General features: G+C 38.2%; 1 protein-coding gene across 1 annotated transcript; it reads right to left on the reverse strand.

The window, feature by feature from the left end:
- Nucleotides 1-1,916: 1,916 nt before the first annotated feature.
- si:ch211-196f2.6 (immunoglobulin domain-containing protein) lies at nucleotides 1,917-11,977 on the reverse strand. Its single transcript, XM_060935772.1, has 5 exons — nucleotides 11,687-11,977; nucleotides 5,719-6,063; nucleotides 5,435-5,582; nucleotides 4,310-4,364; nucleotides 1,917-3,622 (listed from the first exon to the last, which is right to left on the reverse strand). Exons 1-5 carry the CDS (start codon nucleotides 11,736-11,738, stop codon nucleotides 3,347-3,349), a joined length of 876 nt encoding a protein of 291 aa, XP_060791755.1. The 5' UTR covers nucleotides 11,739-11,977; the 3' UTR covers nucleotides 1,917-3,346.
- Between the last annotated feature and the right edge of the window lie 2,843 nt (nucleotides 11,978-14,820).

The raw sequence follows: 14,820 nt of genomic DNA on the forward strand, positions 1-14,820 counted from the left end.
GTTGCTACAACAATTTTCAGAACTGTTCACATGGGCCAGGTTCAAGGCAAAGAGTGGTAATCTTTCTCTGGTGCATGGTAAGGTGGAAGACATCTATTTCCACATCAGCCATGACGAGCTTCCCATCATCGGAGAGGAACAGGTAGGGTGGTGTAATGGTTAGCATGGTCACCTCACAGCAAAAAGGTTCTGGGTTCAAGCCCAGTGGCTGAAGGGGGATTTTCTGTGTGGAGTTTGCATGTTCTCCCTGTGTCTGCATGGGTTTCCTCCAGGTGCACTGGTTTCCCCCACAGTCCAAAGATGCAATTAGGTTAACTGGTTACTCTAAACTGTCCATTTGGGTCAGTGGTATGCTATCCCATGAACAGATTGCCATCGAGGAGTGGAAGTAGAAAAACAGACAAGGAAAGGCATAAGTGTGTTCATGGAAAAGTCCGTGAACATGACTTTGTGGGCTAGTTGTTAAATTCTCTGTAATGTGGGAAGAATTGGTGGTAGAGGAGGAAAAGTGCATAGTCAATGGTGAAGAACTTGTGGTTGAGGAAGAAAAGTATATGGTGAGGCCAGTCATGGGCCAATGCATCCTGTAACAACTATCTGTTTGACAGTGAGAACAATCATCACAAATTTGTTGAATGGCATTGGTGAATAGGTCCACGGGTGCCTTGCCTAAACTTTCTTATATTCCATAACATTGTTAGAATGGTTGCCACAGCTAGTTTAGAGACTGTCAGCACCACCTAGCTACCAGAAACTGACCCAGACCCATTTTTATTGTTGAAGCTGGAAATGATGCACAGCCCTCAATTCTAGCTTATTGACATGTTCTGATATTACACCGGGTATCATACAGTGGGATCACGTTGCTTTCTTGTCTGTTAGCAAATCACTGAATGGGGCAGCACTCTCAAGCTCTCCTTGTTTCAAACAAGCTAAAGCCTGGATTCCTCAAGAGAAATTACTGTTCCAACTGCCATAACCACATATCCTCAACAGAAGACAATACCTCACAGAATACCAGAATGTATGCAAGGTGTATGATGTCCCACCAAGGTGTATGACCCCCCCCAATGGAGGGGATCCAAATCTGCTCCACACAGGCTCCCCACAAGGTGTCCCACAAGGCTCAGTATTTGGTCATCTTCTGTTCTCCTTCTAAACTCAATCTCTTGGTGAGGTCATATTCTCACATGGGGTTTCATACCACTGCTATGCAGATGACCCTCAACTCATCCTTGTCTTCCCTCCCTCTGACACTAATTTTTCTGCTCAGATCACAGCATGTCTGGCAGACATCTCATCATGGATGACAGCTCATCAGCTGAAACTTAATCCCAGCAAAAATGAACTGCTGTTCATCTCAGGTGGTTCATCTCAGGTGATTTCATCCTCAGGTCAGGGTCTTGTGATCTTTCGATTTCTCCTTTACAACATTAGAAGAATTCAATCATCTCTATCCACACAGGTCACTCAAGTGCTTGTTATTAAGTCCCTTGTCATTGTGAGACTGGACCACTGCAACTCACTCCTGGCAGATCTGCCTCTGAGCACAATTAGATCTCTGCACCTGATCCAGACTGCAGATGCATAACTTGTTTTCAACCTTCCTAAGTTATCCCATACCATTCCATTGCTAGGCTCACTCCACTGGCTTCCTGTAGCTGACTGCATTAGATTTAAAACAGTGATTCATGGATACAAAGTCAAAAATGGATCAGCACTAGCCCACCTAAAAGAACTTCACACCCTGCACTGCATTACACGCCCCCTGATCATCTAGCACTGCTTGACTGGTCCCATCATCTCTCAGCATACAAGGAAGGCATGCATCAAGACTCTTCTCTGTTCTGGCACCTAGGTGGCAAAATGCCAGCTGAGTCACTGGCAGTCTTCAAATGATGACTAAAGACTACTCATGAAGTACTTAAATTTGTACTTTATTAAAAAAAAACATGTGAACTGTGTGCTTTTATCATATTACCTCCCCAAGAGAGTTTTTTTTAGACTGATAGTATTCTTAGCCAGTAACCTAGTGAACCAGTATCGGGCTTTATTTATTGATACAGACTTCAAAGCACTTCTGAAAGTTGCTCTGGTTAAGGGCATCTGTCAAATAATACAAATGTAAAGGGCTTGCTACTTGGTCAGTGCACATAGGAAACAGTTGCTCAAGTCAGGCAGTGCACTCATGCCACCTGGCCATCATGGAGAAAAGACAATTTGCATACATATCTAAAATACATCACTTTAGAAAGCAAGCCAGAGGATTTGAGCAAAGGTGAGCTGTCTGTCCAAATTTCCCTTTAAAAAAAACTCTTTAAAATCCTTGTACTGACATTGTGAATACTGTTGTGTCTACCATTGTTCAAAGAAGTGCATTTGGTGCTGTGGTAGCTACCATTTTAAGAGTGGTTACCATGGCTAGTTAGAGCCTGTCAGTGATACCTGTGAACTAACAATGACTCATCCAGTCATTGCCACAGAGTTGTATGGAAAATAAAGGCACTGGGAATATATTTTTAAAAAATACACTTGCTGAGAAAAAATAGACAAAATGAGAAATGGAGTCAATCCACAGCTTTGATTGTGACATAGATATTTCTATATGGTGTATAAGTGATTGGAAGAAAGGATGGCAATATGATAGCAGCATTAGTGCAAATACTGCCTCATTTGTGACTTAAAAGCCTCTCAATCCATGCACATGCACACAAAGTATCCAGGTAATTAATATCATCCTTAGCAGTTAAGAGTGGTGAAATTTAACACTAATATATGAGAGAGACAGAGTTGCATGATCTGAACAAAACATGATTTTTTTTTAAACATTGAATTACGCAATGATTAATACATGCCTTGCAATACATTAAGACAGACTGGGGAATCCTTGAAATAATATTCCAAAGGACTGGTTTGCATTATTGCAACAGTTGTGCTGACAAATGACCAGTGTCATTTTGGTCCAAATGTTTTGGATCACATGAATTCAGTGATTCATTAAAACACCCACAATTCTCATCTGCAAAGTCTGTGACATGGTCCCTACTTATATATACAGACATATATATACACACGCACTTTTTAAAAGTAAATTTTCTTTGCCTTCCATCCACACTGAAACTGTCACCAATGAAAGTGCGTCTTTTAAAGGAAACACTACTCAAAGCCAAGGAAAATTGCGGTTTTGAAAAGGATTCCAAATTGTGTTTTCTATTACTTTGGCTACCTTATGATTGTAATCTTCAGAAGCAGCACTACCTTATTGTACAATTACTGTCAATTACTGTACACGTTTTTCACAATATGTTCAGTTGTGCAAGTGGTAGATTCTAGTGGATGACATTGTTCAGATGCTGCAGTCTGATGATGACTTTATCACTGCATCTGGGATTTTTGGTCTGTCTTCCTGATCCCTTTGTGGTAGAGGATTCTCACCTAGACGGTAGTAAATCTGTCTTGACCCAGTCAGGCACCCTTGTGTTGATACTCGTGCTTTTCCTTGGTAGGTCTTCCATAGCCGGCCGTAATATAGATCCTCTTTAATTTTTGCATATAATTTTGTGGGGTCAAAGCCAGAGGGAGAGGGGGTATGATGTACTTCATGTGTCTCTTCTGTGTGCATCTAAAGCAATATGGGCAAAATGAGTTATTTGTATATTGTTATTAGGCGTATGTTAATGTTATATATTACTTTTAGTCAGTATTGAAATTTATTTGAAGCTACAGTAAATCTTAACTCATGCAGATCTTCCACAAGCACACAACTGCCTGTTCTGATAAGCTTACAATTTTGTTTATTTTTAGACTCCTTTTGGAATAGAACAGGCATTACACTGTAATACTACAGTGTCACAGGTGATTTGCACTTGATTTGAGATTTCTGAACATATTTCACCTAGCTCTATGCTTTCTTTTTGCACTTTTATCAATTATTTGCTATTTAAATCTTGCACCATACAGTATATTAAGTTTGTTAGCCTAAAGTAAAGTACTCTATTACATTATTTACATATAAGAATTTTCCATGACTTAATGGAAAATGTTATCTATCTCTGTGTGAACATGCTGAGCTAAGCAGTGACCAAAAAATCTCAACCACAGTGCCTGCACAAAAGAAAAAGAAAACAGGAAATTCAGATACCACTAGTGCAAAGTCTTTCATCTCAGGTCAGTTAAGAAGGGCAATATAACACAGGAAATGATCTCTGAGTAAAAAATTTGAATACCATTAGAGTAAAAAGGTTTGTTTAAAATCCATTATGATAACACAGCTGTAATGGTAGTTAATTTTATCTTTAGATGAACTTACCTCTGTAAATGTTGATGGATCAGTATATACCTGCTGTATCTCAAGCACTTTCCTCCTAGGAAAAGGGGGAAAAACACACACATACATACACACACACACACACACACACACACACACACACACACACACACACACACATATATATATATATAAAATCACACACACTAAAGCAAAGATGCCTTAAAAATAACATCTTAACATCTCTACCCCCAAAAAATCCTACCATAAAGAATAGTAATACATTAAAACACAACAATATTTGGTGTGACCACCCTTTGCCTTTTTAAAAATGCATTAGCAGTCTCAGGTACACTTGGTGCAGTTTTATATGAAAATTGGCTGGTTTTTCTAAGCATTTCTAAACCTTGGAGAACCTACCAGTTTTTCCGGAGAATTTGACTATTACAATTACATTTTGTTTGCAGCTGTAGCATGTTTGCACCCTGACAGCATTTTTTTTTTGTCTCAAACAGGGCTATTACATAATGTTTATTTCTTTACTGCCATCATTTTTTTTAACTTTAGTCAATAATGCAGATGTCATAAAATAAATCTAACCATTTTTAAAGGGTGCCTATGACTTTTGCACAGCAATATGTTGTTGGCATTTTAGAATTTGAATACTGATTTTGTCTCTTATTTTCTAAGATAGATAAAGACTTGGCAAATATCATTATCTCATCTCATTTCATTATCTCTAGCCACTTTATCCTGTTCTACAGGGTTGCAGGCAAGCTGGAGCCTATCCCAGCTGACTACGGGCGAAAGGCGGGGTACACTCTGGACAAGTCGCCAGGTCATCACAGGGCATATAATATAATGTGTAATATATATAGTCGCCAGGTCATATATATATATATATATATATATATATATATATATATATATATATATATATATATATATATATATATGACCTGGCAACTTGTCCAGGGTGTACCCCGCCTTTTGCCCGTAGTCAGCTGGGATAGGCTCCAGCTTGCCTGCAGGGTCGCAGGCAAGCTGGAGCCTATCCCAGCTGATTACGGGCAAAAGGCGGGGTACACCCTGGACAAGTCGCCAGGATAGAAGGAGATAAAGCGGCTAGAGATAATGAGATAAAAAATTGGTAAATTGTAGTTGTACCTCCTACAGAAACACTTCTGGCAAATGTAGATAGGAATGGTCAGAAATGAGAGAGAAAGAATACATCCAACTGTCAACGCTCCAAATTGCCCAAATAAACCCTGCTTTCGTCCTGCTCCATGGGGTTCAGCTTGAGATATGAGCATACCTAGAATGTTGTAGGTGTACACATAAACACACATACATAGCAAATTGTAAATGTTTGTTGTGAATAGCAATTTGTAGGCCGAGGAATGTTTCATAGACTGATTTTGAATTAAAGATTAGTGCGAAAATCATTATACTTATGATTGTTTTGCTGATGTTACTACATTGCTTCAGACTGCCTGTTGGAAAGGTAATGAACTGACAGCAAATGAGTCCACTCTCATTTAGTGTTCCTTTCTGCAAAGAAAGGTCTGAAGATGCCAGAGGGTTTTGTTGCCCCTGAATTTTTATTTTGCCAGAGTGCTCAGTGAAGATGTGGATGCCTTGACTAGGATGGAAGATTCCTAGTTTGGTGTGATTAGAGTCTTGCACCATCTCCCAGTTGACTTGGGTTAGACTCTCATTCCCAACTAGGACACAGGTCAAGATTATGTGATCTCCCTCCTGACTGAGACTAATAGATATCCTGTTGTTGGAGATGCCTGTAGAGACAAAAAAAAAAAAAGGCAAATTATTTACACTGACTTTTTGTTGAATTTAGGCTAGAAAAGTGTCTCTTTTATGGCAATATACTGTATACAGATATATAACTGCTAAACTAATAATAATAATAATAATAATAATATATCACAGTTGGCACAATCAAATTTGATATTCTGATATTTGATATTGACTGTTTCATTTAATATGTATTTGACTGGAAGCAAATGTATTCTACACACTTCTACACACTTTTTTTCCGTCAGTTGACAGAAGCAGTTGGAAATGAAGTGTAGGTTGATTGCATGTCTAAAGGATTTCTATGCTCAGCTCATGTTTAACTGCATATCTAATTGTACATACTACACTGTTGTCTGATGATTCACTAAAAAGTTTATGAAAAGGCCCAAAACTTAATTTCTTAGTATGTCTTCAGACATTGCAAGCTTTGTGGGGTTTAATCTGTGCCAGATGATTTGATTCTCAAAGTAAACGATTCTCTGCAGCAAATATTTTGCTGATTTAGTACTGATTCATTGCAATCTCCTCATAGTTCATATACTTGGAGACCTTTTAAAAAGCAAACAAATAAATAAAAATAAACCTTTTCATAAATATAAATATTGAATCTAAGCAGCTACTTTCTTTTACATTATCACTACAGGTAAACATTATGTGCTGAAAATAGTAAACAATAGTCACTGATTGTAGTACCACTTTGCATAAAGGTTGCTTTAAGTAAGATTATTTAATAAGTGAACACATGCCATGAACTGGAAGCTGAAGGATCACTGTCTACAGTTCAGATCACCATGGACTGAGAGGCTGCTATCCAAGAAATAACCCCCTGCTCCAAAATTGACACCTTCAAGCTTAACTAAAGTTTGAAGTTGACCACATGGACAAAGAAAGCCTTCTAGAGGAAAGCTGCATGGTCAGATGAGACAAAGATTGAGTTGTTTGGCTACAATAACCACCATGGACAGAGGGACACTGTACCAGCTGGTGGTGGTAGGATCATCATGCTCTGGGGCTGTTTTGCTGCCAGTGGTACTGGTTCATTGCACAAAGTGGATGGAAGAATGAAGAAGGAGGACTACCTCAGAATTCTTCAGCATAAACCATCAAACCTGAACACAACTTGGGAGTTACAACAAGACAATGAACCCAAATACGCATCAGAGCTGGTTGTGGAGGATAAAGCAGCTTAACATTTAAGCTTAAAACAAGTCCTGACTTCAACACTATTGAAAATATATGGCCTGTGCTTACAAGTAGAGTCCATGCCAAGAAAAAAAAAATTATGAACTCTACCAATTCTACCATGAAGAGTCCTGAAATATCCAACCAGAATTCTGACAGAAGTTTGTTCATGGTAAACAAAAATGTATGTATGTATGTATGTATGTATGTATGTATGTATGTATGTATGTATGTATGTATGTACACTGCAAAAAATGATTTGTTGTTTTGACTTTAAGTTAGTGCCTTAAAATTTTGAGTTCATTGAAATTCATATCGTAAGTTAAATTGTTTGACTCATTGTGTTAACTTACTATATTAATATAAATGAACTCAATTTTAGGGCAGCCTGGGTACTAACTTTTAAAACAACAAATCATTTTTAGTGTATGTATGTACAACCCCGATTCCAAAAAAGTTGGGACAAAGTACAAATTGTAAATAAAAACGGAATGCAGTGATGTGGAAGTTTCAAAATTCCATATTTTATTCAGAATAGAACATAGATGACATATCAAATGTTTAAACTGAGAAAATGTATCATTTAAAGAGAAAAATTAGGTGATTTTAAATTTCATGACAACAACACATCTCAAAAAAGTTGGGACAAGGCCATGTTTACCACTGTGAAACATCCCCTTTTCTCTTTACAACAGTCTGTAAACGTCTGGGGACTGAGGAGACAAGTTGCTCAAGTTTAGGGATAGGAATGTTAACCCATTCTTGTCTAATGTAGGATTCTACTTGCTCAACTGTCTCAGGTCTTTTTTGTCGTATCTTCTGTTTTATGATGCGCCAAATGTTTTCTATGGGTGAAAGATCTGGACTGCAGGCTGGCCAGTTCAGTACCTGGACCCATCTTCTATGCAGCCATGATGCTGTAATTGATGCAGTATGTGGTTTGGCATTGTCATGTTGGAAAATGCAAGGTCTTCCCTGAAAGAGATGTCGTCTGGATGGGAGCATATGTTGCTCTAGAACCTGGATATAATAATAATAATAATAATAATAATAATAAGTTAAATTTATATAGCGCCTTTCAAAAACCCAAGGACGCTTTACAATTATAGACAAGGAAAGAAAAATAAATAAATAAATAAAAATATAATAAAAAATAAAAAGTCCACCAAGTAGGGGTCAGGATGTAATTCCTGTGGTGTAGCAGCCACAGTCCCACCAAAAGGCGCACGAAAACAAGTCCCACATCTCCAGCACCGCTGCCGTGATGCCGTCAGCAACATCGCTCGAACACCACGCCGTGGATCCACACAGCGAGCAGAGAAGCTCCGCCACGCAGAGCGCTGGTGTGTCCCAAACCGCCTGCACAGCCGCCGCGACACCACCGAGCAACATCGCTCGGAACATCACGCCAAGCATTAAAGCACAGAGCGCTGGACAACCACGATGTAAATTGAGCAACAGGCTCAGTGCAGTCCACAGCTGGGAGTGCAGGCATCACCCACAACGAACCAAGGCCTGGAGGGAACCGACGCCCCAAACTGGGTCCGGAGCTACACCACAACCGGCGGACAAAACACTCAAACAAACACCAAACTACACAAACACACAGGAAAGAAAAAAAAATTGAAAAAGAAATAAAATAAGAGCTCTGGTGAGAAGCGGCAGCCAGAACGCGCACGATATACCTTTCAGCATTGATGGTGTCTTTCCAGATGTGTAAGCTGCCCATGCCACACACACTAATACAACCCCATACCATCAGAGATGCAGGATTCTGAACTGAGCGCTGATAACAACTTGGGTTATCCTTCTCTTTAGTTCGAATGACACGGCGTCCCTGATTTCCATAAAGAACTTCAAATTTTGATTCGTCTGACCACAGAACAGTTTTCCACTTTGCAACAGTCCATTTTAAATGAGCCTTGGCCCAGAGAAGACGTCTGCGCTTCTGGATCATGTTTAGATACGGCTTCTTCTTTGAACTATAGAGTTTTAGCTGGCAACGGCGGATGGCACGGTGAATTGTGTTCACAGATAATGTTCTCTGGAAATATTCCTGAGCCCATTTTGTGATTTCCAATACAGAACCATGCCTGTATGTGATGCAGTGCCATCTAAGGGCCCGAAGATCACGGGCACCCAGTATGGTTTTCCGGCCTTGACCCTTATGCGCAGAGATTCTTCCAGATTCTCTGAATCTTTTGATGATATTATGCACTGTAGATGATGATATGTTCAAACTCTTTGCAATTTTACACTGTCGAACTCCTTTCTGATATTGCTCCACTATTTGTCAGTGCAGAATTAGGGGAATTGGTGATCCTCTTCCCGTCTTTACTTCTGAGAGCCGCTGCCACTCCAAGATGCTCTTTTTATACCCAGTCATGTTAATGACCTATTGCCAATTGACCTAATGAGTTGCAATTTGGTCCTCCAGCTGTTCCTTTTTTGTACCTTTAACTTTTCCAGCCTCTTATTGCCCCTGTCCCAACTTTTTTGAGATGTGTTGCTGTCATGAAATTTCAAATGAGCCAATATTTGCCATGAAATTTCAAAATGTCTCACTTTCGACATTTGATATGTTGTCTATGTTCTATTGTGAATGCAATATCAGTTTTTGAGATTTGTAAATTATTGCATTCCGTTTTTATTTACAATTTGTACTTTGTCCCAACTTTTTTGGAATTGGGGTTGTAGGCTGCACGGTGGTATAGTGGTTAGCACTGTTGGCTCACAGCAAGAAGGTCCTGGGTTCAAGCCCAGCGGCCGGCGAGGGCCTTTCTGTGTGGGGTTTGCATGTTCTCCCTGTGTCTGCGTGGGTTTCCTCTGGGTGCTCCAGTTTCTCCCACAGTCCAAAGACATGCAGGTTAGGCTGATTGGTGGCTCTAAATTGAGTGTGAATGGTTGTTTGTCTCTGTGTCAGCCCTGCAATAACCTGGCAACTTGTCCAGGGTGTACCCAGCCTCTTGCCCATAGTCAGCTGGGATAGGCTGTGGAGTCATTTAATATTTCATGGTAATGAAAATACAGTATATTTTTCAATGACTTCTTATGAAGGTATGCAAAGATAACTGAATAAAACACACACACATACACACACACACTATATGATGTGTGTCTGTGTTTTGAAGCAACATGCTGCCATCTAGACAAGTCTTTTTCAGGGAAGGCCTTGCTTATTTCTGCAGGACAATGTCACACTGTACCCGTATTCTGCATGTATTACAGCTGGCTTTATGGCTCCATACAGTAGTAAAAGACTCTGGGTGCTAAACTGGCCTGCCTGCAGTCCAGACTGGTCTCCTGCTGAAAACATTTGGTGCATTATGTAAGACAAAATAAGACAAAGAAGATCCTGAACTGTTGAGCAGCTGAAATCCTATATCAGGCAAGAATGGGACAACATTTTACTTTCAAAACTACAGCAACTGGTGTCCTCAGTTCCCAAATATTTACAGTGTTGGACTTTGGACTGTGGGGGAAACCGGAGCACCCGGAGGAAACCCATGCGGACACGGGGAGAACATGCAAACTCCACACAGAAAGGCCCTCGCCGGCCACGGGGCTCGAACCCGGACCTTCTTGCTGTGAGGCGACAGTGCTAACCACTACACCACCGTGCCGCCGCTTGAGCGTACATTAAAAAAAAAAAAAAATACAATTTCTCAGTTTCAACATTTTTTGTCCTTGTACTATTTTCAGTGACACATGGGGTTTCCACTATTTCAAATCACCACGATTTTTTTTTAAACACACAGCGCCCCAACTTTTTTAGAAAGTGTTATACTTGAAATTTGTTTTTTAAATGTTTTGACCTTACTTTTAATTTATAATTAATTTAAAATGATGTTTGCCTCAGAGGACATTCTAGTATTAATTATTATAATGTAAATTACTTGAGCAAAATATTTTAATTAATATAGTCTTTAATGTTCAGCACATCCATTCAGTTATCTTTGCATACCTTCATAAGAAGTAATTGAAAAATATACTGCATTTTCATTACCATGAAATACTAATGACTCCACACCTAATCATGTACTTTGTGTAACTACATACGTCTTTGTGAATTTTTTGTGAAATTTTTTTTTCTCAATTTGTCTCCCAATTCAGTCAGTCCCGGCCATCAATTAGTACCCATTTGTCTCCTGAGCACTGAATCATAAAAAAAAAAAAAAAAAGCTATCCTCATCATTATGCCACTGTATTCCACAATTTTATTTCATTTCACTAAAATTACCAAAATTACATCACAGTATCACATCTGCCTTCAAGTAAGGTTTTAGTTCAAACTAGTTAGAGAAGATAAAGTGATGCAAATACAGACCTAGGACAATATGAAGCATATTCAGTATCAGATATCCTAATACAGTCTACACTATACCGGTATGTCTCGTATATACTTTAGGCATTAGCACGTACCTGTTTGCAGGAAGGAAACGATGAAAAACACACAGAGAGAATTCTTATTCATGGCTGCTCTTTCACACAGTCAGGCCGTTTCCTCTTTTCTTTCTATTCCACCTTGCTATGAACTTACTATGGACATGTAAGATAATAAAAGAACACTTGTTTGCATATAGTAATCTTATAAAGTTGGAAACTGATCAAAATCTTGCTCTGACGGTCTTTTTTTTTAACAGTTGTGCTTATTTTCCGCTATCAGCTCCTTCCTTTGAAGACCTGCATAATTCAGCAGGTCTTCAAAGGAAGGAAATGATGGCAAGTGCTCTTTAACATGTGGGAGTTTCCATAAAGCTTTGTGCTTACCGCAAAAGTACATGCAAAAAAAAAACCCTCTGACACACTTTTTGAGGATCTATCATTTTCAGCTTAGGCCTGGGAATTTAAGAAGAATGGAAATAAATGCTCTGTGCTATGCACCATGTGCTTGGTGGGTTTTTTTTCTCCTTTTTTTTTGTCAGGGGAACCTACTGCTACCTATTATATTTGGATAGCTTTATATGTAACATTTTTACTATAGTGTTCTTTCTGTTCAGTTCTCAATTTTTATAAAGGTGTATGATTTTTAAAGATACTAATGAGCTTATGGCTGCAACCAACATATGGTGCAAATGTGTTGAGGGTAGAGACTTTTTTAAATTGAACACTACCTCGCAAACTTAACAGTAATCCAAAATGACAACTGAAAGAACCCTTGAGAAATGGACCACTTTATGGCCATTTCAATAACTGAAACTACCTTCCCAAGTCCTTACATTTGTGCTTTCAAAAACAGGCCAGAAAAAAAATTTCAAAGAAGAGTCCATTTGTGTTGATCAGGAACATGCCTCAACCTTCATGGTCTAAATAGCCAAATTCCCTGAGTAAACTATCCTTACCTTACTGTTTCTCATTTAACTTAATGTGATCTTTAAAACAAGTTTTGGGTGACTTTAACAAATGAGTACCTTTTTGTAGTGTTTGAAGTATCAATGCATTCAACAATTCAAAAATGTTCTTTAAACATATAAGATTTTAGTTTTATTATTTACAAAGTGTTTGCTCTATAATCTTGTCACAAGGTGGCAACTGAACTATGTGAGCTACACAAACTACCCATGTGCATATTTAATGGTTGCACAGTATAAGTAGTATTCATCATGTACTGTGTATTAATGATGATGCAAAGATACAGATAAGGACATTTACTAACATATCAGATTATAATAGACACCATTTCATCTAGTTACGTACACCATTACACAGTATAAGAAAACAGCAGTGTCAAGAGTGTCATCACTCTTGCTGCATCATGTTGTGTGTGTTTTGTTTCATTTTATTTATTTATTCAGTCAATTTCTACCCAGCTGCTTTCTGAAATTTTTGGTTTGAGCTAGTTCAAATGAAGAAGTTATTCCACTTGTAATGAAAGCGAAACTAGCACAAACTCTGCATCTGTGAGAATATCCTGCTGGTGCAGATATCAGTAAAACAGTTATTAAATGCCTAGCCTCCAACATGTACTCTGGTGATTTACCTCACAAATAACGAAGCTTGGCTGAATTGAACAAGACTTGGTAATAGGATTTTGGTATAGAGATGTCTGATTCGTGAAAGCAGTACTGAGACCGGTTAACTTGTCATCAGTTTGTGTTAGACATGGATTTTCCACAGCATTAACTATAAAAGGCATGAATGTGTATATAGTGTTGGCAAATTGCTGTGTTATACGAGGAATAAATAAAGTGCTGTTTTTGGAAAATGCTCATCTTCAGGTGAGTGTGATGCAGCTCAATCTATAACATCATGGTTTGGACTGTAGTTCTGGCTGCCAGATAAGTCACAAATGTGCACATTCTGATAAGTTTTTATTTCTCTAACAACTTATAGTGACTTGTATGGTGGCCACTCCATATAAACAAAATTTAAAAATTTAATTGTTGATATGATAAAATTTTCTGTGAGATGTTTGTTTTAACAGCTTTTAGAAGTGTCAGTGTCAGCACTTTGTAAAAGTCAGAGGTAAATCTGACACAGGAAGGTCTTTGTTTGGTTTCCTGGCAACATGAAAGGCTGCATTTTTGTTGTCTTATTAACATAAAGATAGAGGAAAAAGGTGAAACTGGTGAGGGAACAGTTGTTTATTGCTGATAGTTATTTTATTTTGTAGACATTTCACAACATTAAATACAGTGTTAAACACTTTTTTTTGGGGGGGGCAGCTGCTGTGGTATATGTATTGGCTTTGTGTCGGGCCTCTTCTTTGATTAATTTCCTACAATAGCATGGCCTGGTATGTTTTTCATTATATACGATTCTCCTTGATGCTTTTCTCCACAGAGCCAGATTGGCCAATATATATACCCTAAGGTTACAGATGTCAACAATCTCTGGTTGTTATCCTCATGTTTTACACAAAGGAAGGATTTTTTTTTTTTTTAAGTTCAAGTTCAAGTCAACTTTATTGTCAATAATGCCATATATGTGCAGGACATACAGAGAATTAAAATTGCGTTTCCCTCTTATGCGGATAAGAGGATAAGTGCAAACAGTAATAAACATGAAATATAAAATATATAAATATAAATATAAAATATAGGTACAAGATATAAACTTTAAATAAATAAAAATGGGGGGGGTATTTACACACACAAGCTAAAGCTATCTAAGAAAAGACAGTGGCAATCCAGAAAGTGCAAATGTGGCAGTGTGAACAGAATTAACGGTATAAATTTAAATGTGACGAATGACAATATAAACAGAATGAACAATGTAAACAGGAACAGCAGTCTGACAGTATAGTAGGGCAATATAGCACGATATAAACAGAATTATCAGTATAAATATAAATAAATAAATATGGCAGTATGAGCAGAACTTTCAGTGTAAGTATAAATATGGCAGATGTGACAGTATAAACAGTGTAGCAGTGAAGTCTATCAAAGATAAAAGATGTATAAAGTGTAAACAGTGTTGTAAACAGTTTTCATATAGTGCAATTAACTAAAAAAATGTCTAGACAGTATTGTAAACAGTTTTTACATAGTGCAATTGAATTTCATTACAGTTCGTTAAAGTGGCTGGTGACATTTGGTTTATGTATTAAGGGAAGG

Source organism: Neoarius graeffei, chromosome 1 (assembly GCF_027579695.1).
Source record: "Neoarius graeffei isolate fNeoGra1 chromosome 1, fNeoGra1.pri, whole genome shotgun sequence".
NCBI lineage: Eukaryota > Metazoa > Chordata > Actinopteri > Siluriformes > Ariidae > Neoarius > Neoarius graeffei.

Excerpts from the sequence above, each read along its gene's own strand:
- si:ch211-196f2.6 (XM_060935772.1), bottom strand. The coding sequence starts at position 11,738 with ATGAATAAGAATTCTCTCTGTGTGTTTTTCATCGTTTCCTTCCTGCAA. Across the intron at positions 6,064-11,686 it reads CGTTTCCTTCCTGCAAACAG|GCATCTCCAACAACAGGATA; the intron begins GTACGTGCTAAT and ends TTGTCTCTACAG. Across the intron at positions 4,365-5,434 it reads CAGAAGTGTTTCTGTAGGAG|GAGGAAAGTGCTTGAGATAC; the intron begins GTACAACTACAA and ends CCCTTTTCCTAG.